General features: G+C 42.3%; 1 protein-coding gene across 5 annotated transcripts in view; it reads right to left on the minus strand.

Moving 5' to 3' along the window:
- Window positions 1-9,256: 9,256 nt before the first annotated feature.
- Window positions 9,257-24,010, minus strand: part of LOC123758620 (uro-adherence factor A) — a 103,093-nt gene continuing 88,339 nt past the window's right edge. For 4 of the 5 annotated variants that reach the window (XM_045743089.2, XM_069334418.1, XM_045743090.2 and 1 more), the window contains 2 exons: window positions 10,925-11,197; window positions 9,257-10,388 (listed from right to left, as the gene is read on the minus strand). In XM_045743089.2, coding sequence (XP_045599045.2) covers window positions 10,263-10,388; window positions 10,925-11,197 — 399 coding nt within the window. In that variant the 3' untranslated portion in view covers window positions 9,257-10,262. The remainder of the gene's footprint in view (window positions 10,389-10,924; window positions 11,198-24,010) is intronic. The other variant, XM_069334417.1, reaches the window with a different exon arrangement.

Genomic DNA, 24,010 nt, shown 5'->3' on the forward strand with positions numbered 1-24,010 from the left:
CGATAGATGGATTAACTGGTGTGGATTTCACTTTGCCTCAAGTCTACTAGATTTTGTTGCAGTTTCCGGTATATTGGTGCTGTTGGGCGGCTCAGTCCCAGATGGTAATCAACTCCTCTAAGAGAGCACTCTTAAGCATGACTGTTTTGTCGGTGGCCAGTATGGGATGGGAGCCTTAGGTGACAAGTTCTGAATTAAACATTAATTATTTTATTATAACTTTGCCAATATTGGTGGTGGTGGTGGTGGTGGTGATAACGGTGGTGGTGGTAGTGATGATGATGGTGGTGGTGAGGATGGTGGTGGTGGTGACGGTGGCGGTGGTGGTGGTGGTGAGGGCGCCACAGGTGATGGTGACACGGGGCACGGAAGGATGGAGAGACACTACTAACATTCCCATCAACAACTGCCTCCCCATTTCCCCTCCGCTCTCATATACCTCAAAAATAGCCAGGTGCTATGTTGCCATGTTGACTCCACATGTCCACATGGCAACATTTTCTCCTCATACCTTACGGAGCCCCCAGGCACTCCTCCCTTAGCATGGCACTGTGACACCCGCTCCTCCCTTAGCATGGCACTGTGGCACCCGCTCCTCCCTCAGCATGGCACTGTGGCACCCCACTCCTCCCTCAGCATGGCACTGTGGCACCCGCTCCTCCCTCAGCATGGCACTGTGGCACCCGCTCCTCCCTCAGCATGGCACTGTGACACCCGCTCCTCCCTCAGCATGGCACTGTAACACCCGCTCCTCCCTCAGCATGGCACTGTGACACCCACTCCTCCCTCAGCATGGCACTGTGGCACCCGCTCCTCCCTCAACATGGCACTGTGACACCCGCTCCTCCCTCAGCATGGCACTGTGGCACCCGCTCCTCCCTCAGCATGGCACTGTGGCACCCACTCCTCCCTCAGCATGGCACTGTGGCACCCACTCCTCCCTCAGCATGGCTCTGTGACACCGACTCCTCCCTCAGTGCCATGCTGAGGGGACGTCGTCGCGCGTGAGTCGAGGGGAACCCCTGCCCGTGTCCAGATGTAAACAAGAACAATTCTATGCTCCAAAAATACTCCCTCAGGCAGGGGCGAGGAGGTGCGGTGTGGCTTGGGCGAGGGAGGTAGATAAGAAAAAAAAAAGAGCTGGGGTAGATAGAGAAGACAGAGGACGACGGGTAGTGGAGGTTGTTGGTAGAACAGATACAGAATTGGTTGTGAGTGATCGATCGAAATTGAGAGAGAGAGAGAGAGAGAGATTGAGAGAGAGAGAGAGAGAGATTGAGAGAGAGAGAGCGAGATTGAGAGAGAGAGAGAGCGAGATTGAGAGAGATTGAGAGAGAGAGAGAGAGAGATTGAGAGAGAGAGAGCGAGATTGAGAGAGAGAGAGAGCGAGATTGAGAGAGATTGAGAGAGAGAGAGAGAGAGAGAGAGAGAGAGAGAGAGAGAGAGAGAGAGAGAGAGAGAGAGAGAGAGAGAGAGAGAGAGAGAGAGAGAGAGAGAGAGACTGAGATATGGGGGGGAGATAAAGGAATGAATGTCACAATAACGTGGCAAAAGTATGTTGACCAGACCACACACTAGAAGGTGAAGGGACGACGACGTTTCGGTCCGTCTTGGACCATTCTCAAGTCCTGGGTTCTCTCTCCAAGCAGGACAGAAAATGCTGGAAAAAGTTTCATTTTACATGATGTATCTGTTTATCAAGCAGTAAATACGTACTCGGGGGTTAGGGAACTACTCCTGGGTCAGGTCAACAGTTGACCTTGGTACCTAGACATGCCTAAGTAAAGGTTTCCTGTTTCCGACAACAGGAATTTCTGTAATTGACGTCATGATTACTATTTGAGCTTACCTCGCTAAGCGTGACAACTTTGAGATGGATACTGTGCGGCATTAAAACTTCCCAATAAATCTTGAAGGTTCAATAGCCTTATAATTTGCACCAAGAAAATTTTGAGTAATTCAACCGTTTCATGGCAGATTGTTTTTATTGCTAGTTTACCTTGTGAAATTTTCAATGAAGTTTCATAGTAAATTTCAGTATATCATCCTGTTTCATTCTTCTTTATGAATATTAACTTAACCTATTTAGCCATTTAATATCATCAATTTCCTTTTACAGCTCCCTCATTTCTTTATTCTGATTATGTAAAATCCACACGGCCACATCCACAACCATACCTACAATAATTTAAATAGTGTACAGGTAGGTATTTTGAGAAGAATTTAAAGTCCCTATTTTTGTACTTGGTCTATAAGATGACTGGTTTTGGGCACTTTATTTTTTAGATGATTCAAATGTCGTCTTATCTGGCAAAACATACGGTATCTGCAATCATTTTTACACTTATTTTTAGTTGCAATAGATTATATCTCTTCTTGGTGTCAAGAAGCAAACAAAGAATACATAGAAAGTTTATTTTAAGTATTGAAAAACTTGATACATTAGGTCACTGAAACAAAGACTACTGTTCACTAGAAAAATAAATCACTAACATTTTCTACAGGTCATATCCACAACTACAGGACTTGCTGCTAGAGCTCAAGACGTACAGTATTTACACAAAAACTGGTTCAATTATACATGCTGAACTGATGTGTCAAAGCAATTAAGCAATAAGTCAAAATTATACAGTATGATATATTACAAGAGCATTGGATGATTATTTTTTATGCATGTTAGGTGAAGTGATTTGTTTTCTAACACCAGCGGACTTCAAGGTACCAGCTTCTTTGCTTATTTTATCCAAAATCCAAAATGAAATTCACATTACGAGACAAAAATCCAAAAACTAGCGTTTTCTTCCATTTTGTCAGTGAAATGGCTCTTCTTTTACTAATTCTGGATAACATCTTTACTAAAACTGGACAGATAAAGAAAAACTTTAAAGTTTTAACATAGCACAAATCTTGAGGATAATTTACAAGGAGATGGATTTGCCGCCACAAAAAGGAGTAAAAAACCAGCTTGACGTTGCAAGAATTCATAGAAATAACAGATGCACGCACCTTTTTAAAGAGTCTAGGAACAACTCTGAACACTTTACTGAATGCTATCAGTTACAACTCAGGCCTCACATCATTTCTAATTTATTTCCTAATGGAACAGTTTACATACAGAGTTTCACCTTTTTTTTCCTCACTTGTCTTACTTTGTTAACTATCATCTGATGCCATCCACAGAGTTAATTGGATTTCACAAGAAGACTGTGTAGCTGCCCTTGGCATTACAAACGAGCAAATTATTTTTAAAATGGAATAAATGTAGTTGGTATTTATATACAAACAATTTACACTTCTGAGTGCTTTTCAAAGCTCACAATATCAACCACGGCTTGTTCAATTATTCAGCACCAATATCACACAGACTGAACACAACGCATGAAAAGTGGACAGGTCCTGCATGAAAGTTTGGTATAGGGCCTTAAGAAATGTTCTGCAAATCAAAACTCCTCACTTTCCACCAAACTGTAACACAGTATGGTAATGAAGAAAATAAAGCACTATGGTTCCATAGCAACAATCATCGAGTGTAGCCTCACAGTCTCGTCTACACACAAATGCACAAAGTAAAGGATAACACAAAACTTCATTATATTTGGTTAAAGGACTGTGTACAAGAGTTTATTTTCCAAACAATTTGATATAACTACTCAAAAGAACACGCTGTGTGTATAAAATGCACATCTTCCCAATTAAAGTAATTAACACACCTGCATTAACAATATCTATCCCAAACAAAATCTAATGCTCTTATTGCCCTTACCATTTACTACTTACATGAAGTTGCAGCATTATTTGTAAAATAACTTAATAAAAGGAACACTTAATTACCGGGAATACTAAATTACTTCACTTACAGATACAGAGAATATACAGAGGCTGTTAGGCTTGTAAGATGAACTTAAAACTTGCATTAAATTTGAGTGTGGCGACATCCAATTTGAGACAATTCTGACAAAAGTACCGATATATGTTTATACGTATATTTGTGTGTGTGTGTACATACATATATACATACAATATTATATATATATATATATATATATATATATATATATATATATATATATATATATATATATATATATATATATATATATATATTATATATATATTATATATATATTATATATATATTATATATATATTATATATTATATATTATATATATATTATATATATATTATATATATATTATATATATATGTATGTATGTATGTATGTATGTATGTATGTATGTATGTATGTATGTATGTATGTATGTATGTATGTATGTATGTATGTATGTTTGCAAAGGGTTGCATACTGGCTATTTGAAATAAAAACCATTAATGCTAAAAATGAAAATTTTTGAACAATGAACAATGAATGAAGAACATTTGGGCATGGTATGCCAACAAATTATTACATTCAATATCATAGACTAGTCATTCAGAAAGGCCAAGATGCTAACTCTTCATATGAGATGGCTACCACATTTCATGCTTACAAGTTTGGCCATCTAAAAATCCTACACAATAGTCAGAGATGCAAAACAATTTGTTTTAATTTAATGTAATCAAGTCCAATCGTTGCTATACAATAACTTATTTTTTAGTAGTCCAAACAAGTATTAATATACTAAAGCAATGTGACAGAAGCGCATATACTCTCAGTGTTCAATGTTTTGTGACGTACACAACTCGATGAACATAATAATTTGAACACAACCAAGTTCCTCAAGTATTTTCAATAAGCACAAACTTAGAACGGCATCAGTCTTGAAAAAATAAACACATCATTTACATTAAAGAACATCTTAGGGACAAAAGATAAAACCATACATTAAAGAGCAGTACAGTATTACAATCATCGTTAAGTACTTAACAAAATATTTTGGGAACCATTCTTTTAGATTCATTACTAGTGAAATATAAGCAAAGGCTAATATGGTAAGAATTAACAAAACTATAAATGTTAAAATGGTACATTTTATGCATAGAAAGTTTCTTTAGACACTTACAAAATTTAAAGACACTTGGAAATAGGTCTACTGATAGCCACTGGAAATTTAAACGGTTTTACAATATACTAAAATTACTCTGATACACACACATCGACAAACTTTAGTTTTAGACTAGAATATAAAAGATATATAATGAGATTAATCAAGACAACAGCTTCAAACATAAAACAAAAGGATCATATAGATAAAATGCTGGCACTCTTGTAATTAGCTTTCCAGCTGCTTCACTGAGAGAGCATGTTTAGTTATTAAAAAAATGATTAAATATTCAATAACCCATGGAAATTTATAATGCTCTAACTTAAGACAAGGAACATTGCGAGCGAGGCTCATACAAAAAAAAAATACGCTATAAATTTCACAGGTCTTATACCCTACATTAGTTAGGTTATTAATAAAACAGAAGGAAGCATCCATGTTGCTATCATTACCATCATGTCCGATAATGCTTTCCAACCAATGCATGCATGGGCTCGCCCAAGCAATTTCAGATACAGTACAGTAATGTACTCTCATTTCCATATTCTAATGTACTTAAGGATATACATCACATTCAAAACAATTGCCAAGAGAATTTTGTATGCTGTTTAATGTATGTCTGGAACTCTCTTTTTTTTTTTACTTGAGTATGGATATAATACCAGCACTAAGACATGAAATGATTGAAAGAAAATGGCAAATCAAAATATGCTAATTATCAAAATAAAACACTAAGCCAATATGGTTATACTGTATAGCATAATGTTACAAAATATTTAACGAGTATCTAGTTATCATTCAGGATGCCAATATGAGAACAGAATAACATATGATGATCAATGTCAAAAGAGAAATGGTAATTATCAAAAAGACGGCACCAATCCAGAAAGATTACGTAGCAGTCTGTGTCACCGGATATTCAAAAGGCGCTCAACACTGTATCATGCAGGATGCAAAGGAGCAAAATTCATCAAGGAGTTTAACATGAGACATGTGGTGTATGTATGCAATGGGAAAGTCAAATTTTTTATCATCCTACAAACCAGGACATTATATTAGGATATGAACGACTGTAAGTGAAACAATACAATTTTGACAGCACGATGAAGTAATAGGGCAATAAAATTGCCTTATTCAGTTGCTTTTGTTAAAGTGTATCTAAAATGTTTATACTGCATTGGTTAGAAATGGGCTTTTATTAAATTTAAAACACTGTTCAACTCAAAATCTTAGCATTTCCTTAATACCGTGAAATCTCACCTTCAACAAAATTACAACAGTACATACAATATCTAGAATGAGCATGTAATGACACTTCACTACCTGCTCTGAATGTGCAGTGTAGAATGCACTGATCCAGATATATACAAAACACAGTAGCGTGTCTAAAATCTGCTTCCAACAGCAAGGATATTGCTAATGATAATATGCATCTTAATGTGTGGAGTCTGACCCCTGATCAATATTATACCTGGGCCTATAAACACCTCTCAATTTTGTTTTTATTTGGACCTTCAAACAGTGCAGTGATCAGATTTTAGTAAATGGCAAAATTCCTAGAGTGCAGTTAATTCATAATTAATAATTATGAATAGTTATTATTAATCATTATTATTATTACCAGTTATTAAATAATAAAACCACAGTAGATTTTAGTTGTCACAAATCAATATGTAAACAGCTTTCACTAAATATTTAAGTTTTCTGTATTCAAATTTAGTAGGGCCAAATATTCGTCAATACTGGCACAACATGTCAAGTTGTGCAGGAACTATTTTGTCATCACTTTACTCTACCTTTGTAGTTCTGATACCAGATACCTATGACCCACAAAGAAATACTGTTCAACCTTTAAATTCTTCTCACAAGCCAACACAAGCTCTGCTTACTGATAAAAGTAGCATTAAAGCAGAGGAAAATAAGTTAACACAAAAGTATGTGTAAAACATCCTTAGTAAAGATTACATAAACCACGTACAGAAATATCTTAACACAATACAACACAACCTCCAAAAGCATCCAGCTTTTACCAATAAAATCATATTTCCTTCCATTAAGGCTTAGAACAGAAAAACTAAACAAAAAATAAAATTAACAAAGTGCTTATTAAGTACCACATTATCACTTCACACATTTTAAGTTCAGTTTAAAACTTAACCAGAAGATTAGAATAATAAGCACACAAAATGCACCTCATTAACATATCAGGAGTCAAATTTGCACCAAGAATATTGTAAATATAAATATTCAGAACAACAATCCTAAAAAAAATTTAATTTTAATTACAGAAATCTGTTTATACATTTCCCATATTCATAAATCTCCCAGGATATGCAGGCTCATCATATTACAATGCTCACCACTTCTAGTGTACACTGATATCTGTAATTATTACTGTAACACCCACACACAGAGAGCATTTCATAAACATTCCACACTGACCCACATGCATGGTATTCTGTCACTTTGGCCCACAAAGAACATTCCATAAATATTCCAATGCATGAAAATCTGTCTGTAAATATTCCAGAGTAATCAAAATGCAGAGCAGTTCATAATTAATCCTGCCAATAACCACCTTTATTTTCCCCCAAAGTGTAACACTTGGAACAATTTGTCCAAATACTCTACATGACTATTTTTTTTTTTTTTAGGGAGAGGGATGGGGGGAGGGGGAGGCATTGAAATTGTGCCTTTGAGCATATGACTTTGCATACTGAAACTTAATTTATAGAGTACAATACATAACTAATTGTTGTCTTAAAGCATATCCGTGTTTAAGTTGCTGAAAATAATATTTCCAAGCCTGTATCCAAGCCACTTTTTTCCTACTGATTCATATACAGAACCTTATAAAATATCTTAAAATACAAAATAAGAAATGAACCTTTTATATACAATATCTCAATACCAGATCTGTCCAAAAAATATTATTCACATTATCTTAAACTAATACAAATACAGTACAGTATTATTATACGTAATAGCTACCAATAGAATATCATGCTATTGGAATATCTGCACAACCATGGCTTCAAAAATAAGCACCAAATTTTGAGTATTGTCACCAGTATTTCACCAATTACATAGTAGTAGAGAGCATAGGCCCTGGAAGCTGTAGATACTGTACACCACTCTTTAACATTATTCCAAATATTCCAAATAATTAAAAAACTATTGTAGGTAATTGCATCAACTCAACATAGGTGATGACATCAACTAACATGGGGTAATGGTGTCAACATAAATAATGGCATCAACTCAACATAAGTAACAGCATCAACTCAACTTGGGTAACGCCGTCAACTCAACTTGGGTAACGACATCAACTAAACTTGGGTAACGACATCAACTAAACTTGGGTAACGCCGTCAACTCAACTTGGGTAACGACATCAACTAAACTTAGGTAACGGTGTCAACTCAACATGGGGTAACAGCATCAATTCTGTATGGGTAATTGTGTCAAGCCAATACAGGTAACGTCGTCAGCTCAATATGGGCAACGGCATCAACATGGGTGGCAGTGTCAACTAAACATTGGTCATGGCGTCAACTAAACACTGATAAGGACATCAACTCAATATGGGTAATTGGGTGTACTCAAGATAGGTAATGGCATCACCTTAATATTTTGGAATAAGCCTAATCAGTTCTGCATGATGTTAATGTCTTATTCCTATATATAAATGAATTTGTTCCACATTAAAAAAAAAAAGGAATTTACAAATATAAAAATGATTACAAAAACCTGTTTACCCTGCTTTAACTAGTTACTGTATTACACATAATTTTAATATTAATTCTACAGATAATTTTCTTGACCAAAAATTGTGTAAGTAGCAGTGCTCTTAAGACTCCATAGAAAAGTTTCTGTGCTATTTTAACTAATGTATTCCATACATGTAAACAGCCACAAAGTTAAATGGCACTAACCATCCTGAACAACCAATGCACACTTGTAAAAATACATTGAATGAGTTGTGACAAACTGGTCTCTTCAGCTAGCTGAAATTAGCCCGACTGATGAAAAACACCCCGCAAATGTTGTAACACAACTCGTTGACACAGCAACTTTAGGCAACTAATTGCAATATATCAATCAAACTATGGGTTGGGTTTGTGGCAAAAATTACACAAAGTCCAAACACTTCACTCTTTCAAATATATACATATTCACAGCTCAGCATCTCAAATCCGATATGTAGCAAAATGTAAATTTTTTTTAATAACCTTGCTAATCAAATGGTACTGTATTTATATACATTGTAGCTTTTTTTTTTTTTTGGTATGTGAAGGATTTATTGACTACCGGGTATTGAGAAGCTTGACTGTGAAGCACTTTGTATTTAGTACGAAACGAACTAGGAACAACATTTTTTGTGGCTTGAGTGACATATATAAATAACCCTGTAACCCTTATGTTGTGAAGATGAGGAGTTTCTCCAAGGATAAAGGAGTCTTGCTGAGAAATTCAAATCAAGAAAAGTATTCATTTAAGAAGTTAAATATAACTTACGAAGCATGTGCTAATATCGTTAATGCAAAACTGAAGGAGACGAAAATTAGCTACCGTGTACTGGAAGCTGCATATGAACAATTAAAATGTTTTGATTGAATATGCTAGTGAGTAATAATGAATATCCTTGTACAATGAATGACAAATGGGATTTGTATGATATATTCATGCGTTTTATGCTATCCAATTACATAATATTAAATTTCCACTTACTCAAATGTGATTTAAATAAAATAATTGAATTTATATGAATTATGTGACTAAGTAGAATATTATACTTGTACCAGAGTACAAGTAGTTAAGAGATGAACAGTATACATAGCTTGAGATCAAGATTTGTGTCACATTGAATTATGCGGATGGCCACGAAGCCTACAACACATGCAGCTTCTGCCGAGGCAATTATTATACAGAATTCAATATATTATCTACAAACAGCGTGCTGCAATGAGCCAAGAGATGAAGAACAAAAATAATTACCTGCATAACTGCAAGTAGTATTATTAAGCTGTAAAAATTCCCAAATGAATTCTGGTATTTACAGTTTTGAGAACCATCACACTATATACAGAATCATACATCACGGCACCCTGATTTGCTGCAAAACCTATACCATGCAGCTATACTTTCTAGTAGGAATCTGAGGAATTGGTAGTTTGTTTATTCAACCTAAAAACCCTCCCTTGACATCCCCCATGAACAAAGGGGTTTCCTGTGAAGTTTGGTATAGGTCTTCTATGTTAGGAGGGTAAGACGGAGGTCACATGAACCTCGGCCTAAAATGATGCATAGGACTCCTCATCATGGCTGCTGCTGCCGCTGCCCCCGGAGGCATACCTCGGCCCATCATCATCATCATCCGAGGATCCATGTTTCCGTAAATCTGCTGTAATAAAATAATAATTATCCACTCGCCAATATTTTTCTTTTAATTAAAATTAAAATTAAGAAATTACTGTAATTACGAAAAATTACATTTACCATTAAACAAAGTAGCCACTAATCTCACTCATTACAAACAGGATAAAGTGATGACACTTGGACCCACCCGAGACCACAATGGTGTCAAGGACTTCATAATGGTCAAGGATGTGTGGTCTTGGGAACACCAAAACATCTCCAATTTTAACATTTTTATTTTGTGGATTTAATGTTTATCTGATCCAGACAAGTGACTTATTCTTCATCTGCATACCAGATTGATGTTAAGAAAAAAAAAAAAAAAGCTCAATTTGTTTGCCTTTTAAGAATAATGTATTGTGCCTCAAAAATTTACCACATGTATATACTGTACTTGAAAACAAAGAAGTGATAATGTATATTTTAATTTTTTTAATAGACATGTTCCCACACAAGGTCATTTTTATCTACTCAGTGTGCTTGTGTGTACAAAGATAATGCATTTATTGCCCGAATACTTACCTGCTGCTGTAACATACTCGGTGGAAGGTATCGAGGCATTTTCATATTTCCGTGCGGCCCTCCAGGCACCCCTGGTCCTCCACCGCTGCCAGATGCCATCGCAGCCATTGCTGCCATGGCCGGACCACCCAAGTTAGCCATACCCGCCCGGCCCCCTGGGCTTAGTGCTGCCATGTTGGGGCTACCCGTTGGGATGCCAGTACTGTTAGGCATACCTCCAGCTGGCGATCCTCTGCCCATCATACCCATGTCACCATATATTGGAGATGGATTCTGAAATGCAAAAATTGGGTCTTTTTGTAGGTGGGGTACAGTATAGGTAAAGAGTAAATTAATTATCAAAAGATGGCACCAAGCCGAGAAGATTGTTTAGCACTGAGTATGTTGTGTTATATTCAAAATTTCACAAATATCACTCAGTACAGAATGCCAATACAAGAGCAAAAAGACACAAGGCAAGTGACATCCAAGTGCTCTCTTGAGGAATAAGTGACTTGAGACATTAGGAAAGTAAGCCTTACAATCATAGTACTGTACTGTACAGTATAGAAGAGCCATTTATGTATGACTTGTCAAAGTCCTCCCTCGTCAAGGGATGAGACTGTGTTAATGTGATCAACCATCCAATTTCTGGACAGACAAGATTGGTAAACTTAGCTGATCAACACAAATACGACACAATGCCAATCCAATGTGTCATTTATGAACTTATTGAGCCCTCTTAAAGCAAATACTTGATATATCAAAGAAGGGAGAGAGAGACTCTTTGCCCTGCCTCCTGGCATTTAACACATGGCATACTAATTATGTCTCAAGACCATCACACTGCCATACTTTCTCTTGAAGTTGTGGATGAAAGTGACTAAGAAGTTCTTTCTGTGCATTCCACTTACTAATCACCTGTACAGGGATCGAGAATTCCTTACATCTCTATTACCCAACTTGATATCCATCATCAACTAATACCCTCCTCCTCCTCCTGCTCCTTCCTCTTAATTTAAAACATGTTGCCCCTTGTCCACTTTCTCTATTCCCACTCAGTATCTTGTACATAGTGATCATATTTCCTCTTTTCTCTTCCCTTCTGTTGCAAGATTATGTTCCCTTAATGTGTTCTCACAGATGAGCGGTCTCAATTCTGGGGTCAGTCTACTTGTAAACCTTCCACGATATTTTATGCTTCATGAAGTATGGATACCATGCCAATGCTGCATGCTCCAGCAATGCTCTCACAAAGGCAATGTATATATTCTGTTGATGTACTGTGGCGCATGGTTACTAAGTCAGTAATTATCAAAAGAAAGCACCAAGCCGGGGAGGCTATGTAGCACCCTCAAAAGTGCAGGATATTCAAAAGACGCTAAATATCACTAAGGATGCCAATACAAGAACAAAAGCACCTAAGGCGAACAACATCAAAGGTAACTGATTCACCAAGGATACTAACGAGGGACAAATGACCGCGAGAGGTAGTTGGCACTATAGTTGGCAAGGTGCACGCACATCCTGAAAATCAGGACATTCAACAAGGATATGCACGACTGTAAGAGGGACAATGCAATTTGGACAATAAGGAGCAGGGCGGCGCGCCATTAAGTGCCCGTGAGTTAAGTGGGTATGGCCAATACGAAACCTTGCCAGAGCCGTTTCCCACCGCCGGTTATGGTGGTAGGAGGAAGACCATGGGGACACACTACCCGTAAGAGCACACAGTTTGTTACCAGTAACAGAAGATCAATGACCCTGCCAACGGGCAAGGACTAAGGAATGAATAACTGGGTAAAAGTCGGAATAAGGAATACAGTACCTTTACGGGAGATGGGACAGGTGCGGATAGCTTCCAGAGCGGCAGCATCCGCACGCTCATTTCAAAACACACCAATATGGCTGAGAACCCAGCAAAACCTGATTGTCTTAAATCTGCTGGAAATAAGAAACAGCCAATATTGAATTTCGATGACCACAGGATGGACAGGATTAAAGGACTCCAGAGCCATGAGGGTACTATGAGAGTTAACTACAACAGCAAAGGAAGAATTACGGCAAGAAAGCACTAAGATTAAAATTTTGTTAAGTTTAATTTTGTTTGACTAAGAGCAAACAAAATTGCATAAAGTTCAGCCGTGAAGATGCTAGTGTCTGGAGGCAGGCGACATTTATAGGTGCAGTCAGGAAACACAATGGAGTAGCCTACACTGTCAGCAGACTTGGACCCATCTGTGAAAACAGAGATGGAGCAGGAATGTGAAGAAAAGTGAGCATGGAAATGGAGTTTCAGAACTGTAAGAGAGGTAAAAGCCTTAGTCATGCAGGTCAAGGTTCTACAAAACTTAGGAAGAGGGACCCTCCATGGGGGCATGGACAGAATAACATGACAAGAAACTTTGGCAACACAGAGAGAGAACCTTGCAAGCAAAATAACCATACAGTAAGGGTAAGGTGGTGAAAGGGAACAGGCCCCACAGGAGGGGTAATGTTCAAAATTGTGACATATGCTAGAGTGAGGCCATTGTAGAGACCCCCACAAAGTAGTGAAGACAGTAGCGATCATGGCAATCCTGTAGACAGGGTGCCGGTCTCAACATACAAGCTCTAGGTAGGGGTCAAACGAATGACACCAGAGCTAAGATAGAGCCCAGTATGGTGATGAGCATCAAGATGACAAAGGGTGGAGGGAGAGGTAGATGAGTAAGTAGGACAACCATAATCGAGTTTAGACAGCACAAAAGAGAAATGTAAAGAAAGGAGCGTGTGCCTATGAGCTCCTTAGGAATTATGGGACAAGACCTTAACCTTTAACCCTTAAACGGCACAACACATCATATGACATGTTGAATAACTTACGCAAAATTGCGCATCACATCATATGATGTGTTGGTGTACTACGCAAGATTTAAACCCAGAGAGATAGGATGCCAGGGTCAACATACAAGCTGAGGGCGGGAGTCGAATGAAAGGCACCAGTGCTGAGGCACAACCCAGTATGGTGCAAAGCATCAAGACAGAGAAGAGTAGAAGGAGAAGCAGACGAGTAAGCAGGGCAACCATAATCGAGTTTAGACAGGACGCGAGAGGAATGTAAAGCGAGGAGAGTGCGCCTATCCGCACCTCAAGAAGTACGGGACAAAACCTTAAGAAGGGTTAAGGGCTTTAGAGCATTCAACTCTGAGGTAAGAGATATGGGGCGATCAAGACAAACGAGTGTCAAAGATTAACCCCAAAAGCTTAGCAGAATCCTTGTACTCAAGGGGATGACCATAGAGCGACAGAAGGACGAAGAAAGACATGCTTCTGAGTAAAAGTCATAGCACACGTCTTAGACGTAGAGAATCTGAAGCCATGACCGGTGGCACAAGACGATACAGCATCAATCGCAAGTTGAAGCTGCTGTTGAAGGAGAGGCGAATCATCACCCCGACAGCAAAGGGTAAGATCGTTGACATACAGAACGGAGAAGACGCCAGAAGGAAAGGAGGAAAGAAGACCATTGAGGGAAACTAGAAAAAGAGTAGTGCTCTGAACACTACCTTGGGGTATACCCGTATATTGCAGAAAACGGGCAGAGTGTGGTACCAAGCCTCACTCGAAAGGAACAACGAGAGAGGAAGCTTTGGAGAAAGAGAGGGAAATTACCACGAAGGCCAAAAGAATAAAATTGGGACAGAATATGATATCTCCAGGTGGTGTCGTAAGCCTTTTCCAGGTCAAAAAGAACGGCTACAACGGAGGTCTTCGCAGCAAAAGCAGTACGAATATAGACCTCCAAGTTCACCAGGACATCTGTTGTGTTGCGGCACATGCGAAAACCAAATTGAGAAGGGGAGAAGTGGTGATGGTGTTCTAAGAACCACATCAGACGAACGTTAACCATACGTTCACAGAGTTCGCAGACAACTTGTGAGGGCAATAGGGCTAAAGTCCTTAAGGAATGTCCCAAGAGACCACGGTTTCCAAACAGGGAGGACAGTCCTCAGGACGTGCATAGAGGGAGACGGCAAAGCACCTCATAATGAATGCCATCAAAGCCTACCACCGTAGAACTGCAGAGGGCCAGGGCAGACTGAAGTTCAGAGAGATATGGGATTGTTATAGGGAAGTCTGAGATGGGTGCAGAAATCTAAAGGACGAGATTCAAGAACAGGCTTACGAAGAAGGAAAGATGGAGGAAGATGAGAACCAAAGCTAACAGAAGAAAAGTGGGAACCCAGTTTGGTCGCGACCTGCAACGGGTCCACCACAAGAGTACCACAGAGGTGAAGGACCGGCGAGACACCAGGAACGAACTTACAAGTGCATCTTGTGGATACACTTCCAGATCTGCGGCAGAGGAGTTTCGGATGTAATATTCCCCTCAGTATCTTGTATGTTTTAACCATATTTCCTACATTTCTTTTCCTTCAAGGGTTGTGAGGTCCAGTTCCTTCAATCTATCCTCATAGCTTAACTCTTTTTGGCTCTCAGACTAGTTAGTCACTAACCTCTGCACTTTTTACATTTTAATTTTATGCTTCACAAGGCAATTTCAGGCTGGAGCTGCATATTCCAGTATTGGTCTAACAAAGTCTGTGTACAGAAGTCTTGATTTAGTTTCTAAACGATGTTCTAATGTTCGCCAGTGTTCCATACATGCCAATGTCACCCTGCCGATGTGCACCTCTGGTGTTAGTGATGGAATTATATCCACTCCCAAATCATGTTTTTTCTCCAGTTCTAAGCAAATGTAGTTGCTTTCCATGTATGGTGTATGCACCTTCTGGTCTTCTTTTCCCCTGTGAGACATGGTTACTGAGCAGTACTGTGGGGCATGGTCCTACCTACCTGTTTTACCTGTTGTTGGTTCTGCAGATCAATGTCCCCACAGCCCAGTCTCTGATCAGGCTTCCTGGTTGATGGTCTGGTCAACCAGGCTGTAGGATGTAGCTGCTCGCAGCCTGACATATGAATCACAGCCTGATTAATCACGTATCTTCTGGGTGTGTGTATCAATTCTCTCTCTCTCGAACACCATGAGAGGTCTGCTTATTATGCCCTAGATATGGAGAAGGAGAATATTGACAAGTCTTGGGCCCTTGATGTAGAGGTCTCTCATCATACCTACTGCATCTCTGCTTTTCAAAATGGCTAATTTGCACACCCTCTCATTTCTTCTGGTTTCTGTGTGGTATTTTGGAACCAACCACTCTAATATTTTCCAAGAGTAAATTATTATGGATCTCTCTTGCTTGCACTCTTACTACACTCTAGTAGTAAACCACAGGTAATTACCTAAGTAATTACCTATGTGTAGTTACAGGATGAGAGCTACTCTCGTGGTGTCCCGTCTACCTAGCACTCTGTCACATAACAAGGTAACAATAAGTTCCTTTGTGAAGTGGCGTGATCTCCACTGTTTTAAGTACATTATCTCGGGGATAACATCACTATCTAGGTTCTGTCTCCAATAGACTTTTAGAGATTGTGATAAGTGATTCTTTTCAATTCTTGAGGGATGTACAGGGCCAGGACTCTGGGCATGGTGCATGGGCATGCTGTCTATGGCTATTTCAAAGTCCAGTGGGATTAGACCAACATCTGATTCATAGTTCAATGTCAGTATTACATTCATAAAGAATTGTGGGGCATGGTTACCGAGCAGCACTGTAGGGCATGGTTATTGAGCAGCACTGTGGGGCATGGTTATTGAGCAGCACTGTGGGGCATGGTTATTGAGCAGCACTGTGGGGCATGGTTATTGAGCAGCACTGTGGGGCATGGTTATTGAGCAACACTGTGGGGGATGGTTATTGAGCAGCACTGTGGGGCACGGTTACCGAGCAGCACTGTGGGGTATGGTTACCAAGCAGCACTGTGGGGGATGGTTATTGAGCAGCACTGTGGGGCATGGTTACCAAGCAGCACTGTGGGGCACGGTTACCGAGCAGCACTGTGGGGTATGGTTACCAAGCAGCACTGTGGGGGATGGTTATTGAGCAGCACTGTGGAGGCATGGTTACCAAGCAGCACTGTGGGGGATGGTTATTGAGCAGCACTGTGGGGCATGGTTATTGAGCAGCACTGTGGGGCATGGTTATTGAGCAGCACTGTGGGGCATGGTTATTGAGCAGCACTGTGGGGCATGGTTATTGAGCAGCACTGTGGGGCATGGATATTGAGCAGCACTGTGGGGGATGGTTATTGAGCAGCACTGTCGAGGCATGGTTACCAAGCAGCACTGTGGGGGATGGTTATTGAGCAGCACTGTGGAGGCATGGTTACCAAGCAGCACTGTGGGGCATGCTTATTGAGCAGCACTGTGGGGGATGGTTATTGAGCAGCACTGTGGAGGCATGGTTACCAAGCAGCACTGTGGGGTATGGTTATTGAGCAGCACTGTGGGGCATGGTTATTGAGCAGCACTGTGGGGCATAGTTACCAAGCAGCACTGTGGGGGCATGGTTATTGAGCAGCACTGTGGGGCATGGTTATTGAGCAGCACTGTGGGGCATGGTTACCAAGCAGCACTGTGGGGGATGGTTATTGAACTGTGGGACATGGTTATTGAGCAGCACTGTGGGGCTTGGTTACCGAGCAGCACTGTGGGGCATGGTTACCAAGCAGCACTGTGGGGCATGGTTACCGAGCAGCACTGTGGGGTATGGTTACCAAGCAGCACTGTGGGGGATGGTTATTGAGCAGCACTGTGGAGGTATGGTTACCAAGCAGCACTGTTGGGCATGGCTACCGAGCAGCACTGTGGGGCATGGTTACCGAGCAGCACTGTGGGGCATGGTTACCGAGCAGCACTGTGGGGACATGGTTACCGAGCAGCACTGTGGGGGCATGGTTACCGAGCAGCACTGTGGGGGCATGGTTACCGAGCAGCACTGTGGGGGCATAGTTACCGAGCAGCACTGTGGGGGCATGGTTACCGAGTAGCACTGTGGGGGCATGGTTACCAAGCAGCACTGTTGGGCATGGTTACCGAGCAGCACTGTTGGGCATGGTTACCGAGCAGCACTGTGGGGCATGGTTACCGAGCAGCACTGTGGGGCATGGTTACCGAGCAGCACTGTGGGGACATGGTTACCGAGCAGCACTGTGGGGACATGGTTACCGAGCAGCACTGTGGGGGCATGGTTACCGAGCAGCACTGTGGGGGCATGGTTACCGAGTAGCACTGTGGGGGCATGGTTACCGAGCAGCACTGTTGGGCATGGTTACCGAGCAGCACTGTTGGGCATGGTTACCGAGCAGCACTGTGGGGCATGGTTACCGAGCAGCACTGTGGGGCATGGTTACCGAGCAGCACTGTTGGGCATGGTTACCGAGCAGCACTGTGGGGCATGGTTACCAAGCAGCACTGTGGGGACATGGTTATCGAGCAGCACTGTGGGGCATGGTTACCGAGCAGCACTGTGGGGCATGGTTACCGAGCAGCACTGTGGGGCATGGTTACCGAGCAGCACTGTGGGGGCATGGTTACCGAGCAGCACTGTGGGGGCATGGTTACCGAGCAGCACTGTGCAGCATGGTTACCGAGCAGCACTGTGGGGGCATGGTTACCGAGCAGCACTGTGGGGGCATGGTTACCGAGCAGCACTGTGGGGGCATGGTTACCGAGCAGCACTGTGGGGGCATGGTTACCGAGCAGCACTGTGGGGGCATGGTTACCGAGCAGCACTGTGGGGGCATGGTTACCGAGCAGCACTGTGGGGGCATGGTTACCGAGCAGCACTGTGGGGGCATGGTTACCGAGCAGCACTGTGGGGGCATGGTTACCGAGCAGCACTGTGGGGGCATGGTTACCGAGCAGCACTGTGGGGGCATGGTTACCGAGCAGCACTGTGGGGCATTGTTGTATCTGGATGGGGGTTCTGAGAGGAGTTCTACTCCCCAAGCCCGGCCTGAGGCCAGGCTTGACTTGTGAGAGCTTGGTCCACCAGGCTGTTTGGAGCGGCCCGCAAGCCGACATATCCATTACAGCCCAGTTGGTCCGGCACTTCTTGCAGAAAAATATCTAGTTTTTTCTTGAAGACTTCCACTTTTGTCCCGGCAATATTTCTTATTGCTGGGGAGGATATTGAACAGCTGTGGATCTCTATTATTCATGCAAGGTTTTCAGATTGTGCCTATGGCACCTCTACTCCTCACTGCATTTCCTTCCATATCTTCACTCCAGTACTATGTTGTTATTCTACTGTGCAAATTTGGCACCTGGCCTTCCAGTATTTTCTATGCATATAATGTTTGATACCTATCTCATCTCCTTTCTAGTGTACACTCTGAGAGCTTTGAGATGGTCCCAATAGTTTAGATGCTTCATCATGGCTATGCATTGTGCATATGTTCTCTGTATTCCCTCTATTTCAGCAATCTCTCCTGCTCTGAAGGGAAAAGTGAGTATCATGCAGTACTCAAGACAGGACAGCACCAGTGATTTGAATAGTATGAACATTGTAATGGGATCCCTAAATATAAAGGTTCTCAAAATTCATCCTAACATTTTTCTAGCAGATGCTGTATTTACTTGGATATGCTTCCAAAACTTTGGGTTGTCAAACCTATTCCCAAATTATCTTGAGGTTATCTTGAGATGATTTCGGGGCTTTAGTGTCCCCACGGTCCGGTCCTCGACCAGGCCTCCACCCCCAGGAAGCAGCCTGTGACAGCTGACTAACACCCAGGTGCCTATTTTACTGCTAGGTAACAGGGGCATAGGGTGAAAAAAACTCTGCCCATTGTTTCTCGCCAGTGCCCGGGATCGAACCCGGGACCACAGGATCACAAGTCCAGTGTGCTGTCTGCTCGGCCGACCGGCTCTCTTTGGAGATTCTCCGGAGATCTGCGACATGATCTCCTGGGCAGATCTATGGGCAGATTTGATCTCTGGCAATCTATGGGCAGATTTTATTGTTTTTTTGTACCCTGTATTTTGCTTAAGGTCATTTTTACTATAAGTACAGTACCTGTAAGTTATCACTTAAATGTGATATTTTCTGCCTTCCAATGAAAAACTTTATTAATTTCAGCTTGAAGGATATCAATGTCTTCTACAGAAATAATGCTCATGCAAATTTTTGAGCAATCTGCAAAATATGACAGGAAGCTGTGCTTCCTGTCATATTCCTTCCTGTGTTGTTTTTGTCTATATCTGATAAAATAATAAGGAAAAGCAGTGGTTCAAGGACTGTGCCCCAAGCTTTTCACTGTGCCTGGACTGTATTTTATTTGATCAACTTATTCTTTGCATTCACTGTTTAAAATTGAATATCCATCGCCCTACTTTACCTGTTATTCCTATTAACCTCATTTTGTGGGGCAACACTCCATGGTAACATTTATCAAATGCCTTTGGAAAGTTTGCATATACTACACCTGAATTGTTTTTCTTCTAATGCATCAGTGATTATGTCATAGTGATCAAGTAACTGCCAAAGGCATGATCTTCCTGCTTTAAATCCATTTTGGCCTGGGTTGTGGTCATTGGTTTACATAAAAATGGAGATACAACTCTTGATCATTCTATCAAAAACTTGTGGGACATTAGTGGGACTGGCTTATAATTCCTAGAATATGGTTTGCTCCCTCCCTTGTGTTGAGGAGCTATATCTGCTGATTTAAGCATTTCTGGTATATCAACCGTGTCCAAGTTTTTTCTCCATATTACACCGAGTGCTTGTACTACTGATACTTTGCATTTCTTTATAAATACTGGTATTGAATTCCACGAACCTGAACCCAGGACTTGGTGCATGGGCATTTTGTCAACTTCTCTTTCAAAATCTGCAACGTTAGTATTGACATCGGTTATATTTTCAAGGGTTTGCGCCGGAAGAAAGCATGAAGCTCGCCAACCTGACCCCCAGAGGCCTATGCGAACAGAAAAAAAAAAAGAGCCTTTGGAAAAACAATCTTGAACCGAAGGGGCTACCACAAACTGAGGAGAATGCAAGCTGAGGCAGCTCCGCCAGTGCCACACGATACTTGGCGACAGTATTTGGCATCAAATGACAGTCCTGAAAAAGTCAAGAAAGAACAAGGCAACCCAATCAAAAATAGAAGACAACCCACAAAGACAAAAGATGACGAAAAGAACACCAGGAAACTTCATACTGTCACCAAGATGAAACTCACAGGTGGAACACCATCTACGAAGCCACCTGAGCACCATACAAGAGGTGATATGCCCACATCAAAAAGGCCAGGTGAGAATAGCGGAGGAGTAGACTGAACCAACCGTGTACCCGACTGGTCTGATCTACTGAAGGAGGTGGAGCAGCGGAAAATATCTCGGGTTCGGACACCGAGCAAGTAGCACCTGAAACCAAGGCCAGTCGGCCACCAAGGGGCCAACAGGACTACCCTCCCCTGGAAAGTCTCCAACAGAGCCAGGATCCGAAGCAATAGCTGGACCAAGGGAAAGAGGTACAGGTAACCTCACCTCAACTAGTCCTGCCGAAAGGCGGCCACCACAACGGCGTCCCAGTTGGAAAAGGGCACATATCGGGAGATGTCAAGACCACGCTGACCCGAAGAGGTCCACCTCCGAGCACCTGTACTTCCGGCAGAGCCAAGTGAAGGAGTTGGAGTTGACCGTCCATTCTGTGGACGGGAATGAACAGAGACAGGCCGTTGGACACCCCCTGGATATGAACCACACGGAGAACCAAACCCAAAGAATCCAGCAGACAAGTCACTCAAAGTGATCAGCCCCAAAGAGCCAAGGACTGAAGAGACCCCCCTGCAGTTCAGAAATGAACCACCGAAGAGCAGTCCGAATGGAACCGGATCGTGGAACCCCGAATGACCCGAATCCTCCGAAGCAACGGCCAAACCGCCACGAACTCCCGCACCGTGCTGCAAGTGCGACAGAAGGACAAAGCCCACCTCAGATCTACAGTCCCGTTTCTGCAATGTAAACAGGCGGGAAACTCACCTGAGGGACAGGGTCGTTTTGAGCACGCCCAAGCACACCCACTCTAGGATGACCCAACAAACCATGAGGGAAGAATTCTGCCACGCCAGCCCCAAACCCTCTGAAGGAGGAGCTGCCCAACGCCATCACAGGCCAGAGGAGATGACCCAAAACGCCCACGAATCGTGGGACCAGGCGTGAGCAAACAGTGCAAGCCTCCCCCCCCCCCCCATAACCCCATTGACAGGGCAACTTGCAAAAAGGTCGACGCCCCTTACCTAGTTGATACCTGGTTGATGGAGTTCTGGGAGTTCTTCTACTCCCCAAGCCCGGCCCGAGGCCAGGCTTGACTTGCGAGAGTTTGGTCCACTAGGCTGTTGTTTGGAGTGGCCTGCAAGTGGAGCAAGCCCACATACCCACCACAGCTCGGTTGGTCCAGCACTCGTTGGAGGAAACAATCTGGGTTCCTCTTGAAGATGTCCACTGTTGTTTCGGCAATATTACTTATGCTCACTGGGAGGGTGTTGAACAACCGTGGACCTCTAATGTTCATACAATGTTCTCTGATTGTGCCTATGGCACCTCTGCTCTTCACTTGTTCTATCCTGTATTTTCTTCCATATCGTTCACTCCAGTATATTGTTATTTTACTGTGTAGATTTGGGACCTGGCCCTCCAGTATTTTCCATGTGTAAATTATTTGCTCTCTCTCTCATCTCCTTTCTAGTGAGTACATTTGGAGGGTTTTGAGACGATCCCAATAAGTTAGGTGCTTTATCTCGTCTATGCGTGCCGTATATGTTCTCTGTATTCCCTCTATTTCAGCAATCTCTCCTGCTCTGAAGGGGGAAGTGAGTACTGAGCAGTACTCAAGATGGGACAACACATGTGATTTGAAGAGTACAACCATTGTGATGGGATCTCTGGACTTGAAGGTTCTCTTAATCCATCCTATCATTTTTCTGGCTGACGCAATACTTGCTTAGTTATGCTCCCTAAACATTAGGTCGTCAGACATCATTATTCCCAAATCATTGACATCCTGTTTTCCTACTATGGGCAGATTCGATTGTGTTTCGTACCCTGTATTATGTTTAAGGTCCTCATTTTTGCCGTATCCGAGTACCTAGAATTTATCACTTAAGCCTCGTGTTATTTTCTGCTGCCCAGTCGAAAACTTTGTTAATACTGTAGACACTCGATTATCCGGGATTCGCATATCCAGAAAACGCCCTTATACGGCCAAAATCATGACCGGATAAAGTTCTCAATATCCGGCCAAAATGTCCATGGGAGCTGGATAAAAGTCGGTTTGGCCGGATGAAAAATTGGAGCCGGTTAACTTGCTGCCATTCAGCCGCAAGGTGTAGGAGGGGAGTAGGGTGGGTGGGTGGTGTCGGGGGAGAGGAGGAGCTTTGAGAGGGACCACCTGGGGGATAACGGTCAGGAAGGGAAGGAGGGAGTTGGTCAGGAAGGGACTTGGTCAGGGAGGGAGGAGAACTGTTGAATGTGTATGTGACTCGCTTAGGTCTAACAAAGGAAGGTGGCGTTGGCGGTGTTGCAAGAATTATATTGTTTTCTTATTGCTGTGGAGAGCTAGTTACGAATATTAATTAAATAACACACTATAATAGTTGAACAGTACTGTACAGTATTAGGTTTGCTATTTATTAATTTAGATATTTACAGTAAAATAAAATGGGATTTAACAGAACTTAAGGAGCATATGTTAAAGTCATCGTACAGCGTGTCAACACCCACGTGTCGACACACGTGGAAGGGAGATGGGAAGGCTGGCGTGAGGGGGGGGGGGGTTGACCAGGAAGGAGATCACACACGTGTCATTTGTCTCTGTCCAGTCTCACCCACCCACCTGCCCATCTGCCTCCATGCCCACCTACCCACCTCCCAACCCACCTGCCTGCTTGCCCATCCGCCTGCCTGCATGCCCACCTGCCAACCCACCATTCTGCTCGCCCACCCACCTGCCTGATAGACCACCTGTTCACCTACCTGAATGCTCGCCCACCCACCTGCCTGAATGCTCACAACCTGTTCACCCACCCGCCTGCCTGATAGCTCACCCAGTCACCTGTTCACCTATCTGCCTGCTTAAACCTGCCTCCATGCCCATTTACCCACCTGTTCACCCACTTGCCTGCTCGCCCACCCACCCACCTGCCTGCCTGCTA

The sequence above is a fragment of the Procambarus clarkii genome, chromosome 31, assembly GCF_040958095.1.
Source record: "Procambarus clarkii isolate CNS0578487 chromosome 31, FALCON_Pclarkii_2.0, whole genome shotgun sequence".
In the NCBI taxonomy this organism is placed as follows: domain Eukaryota; kingdom Metazoa; phylum Arthropoda; class Malacostraca; order Decapoda; family Cambaridae; genus Procambarus; species Procambarus clarkii.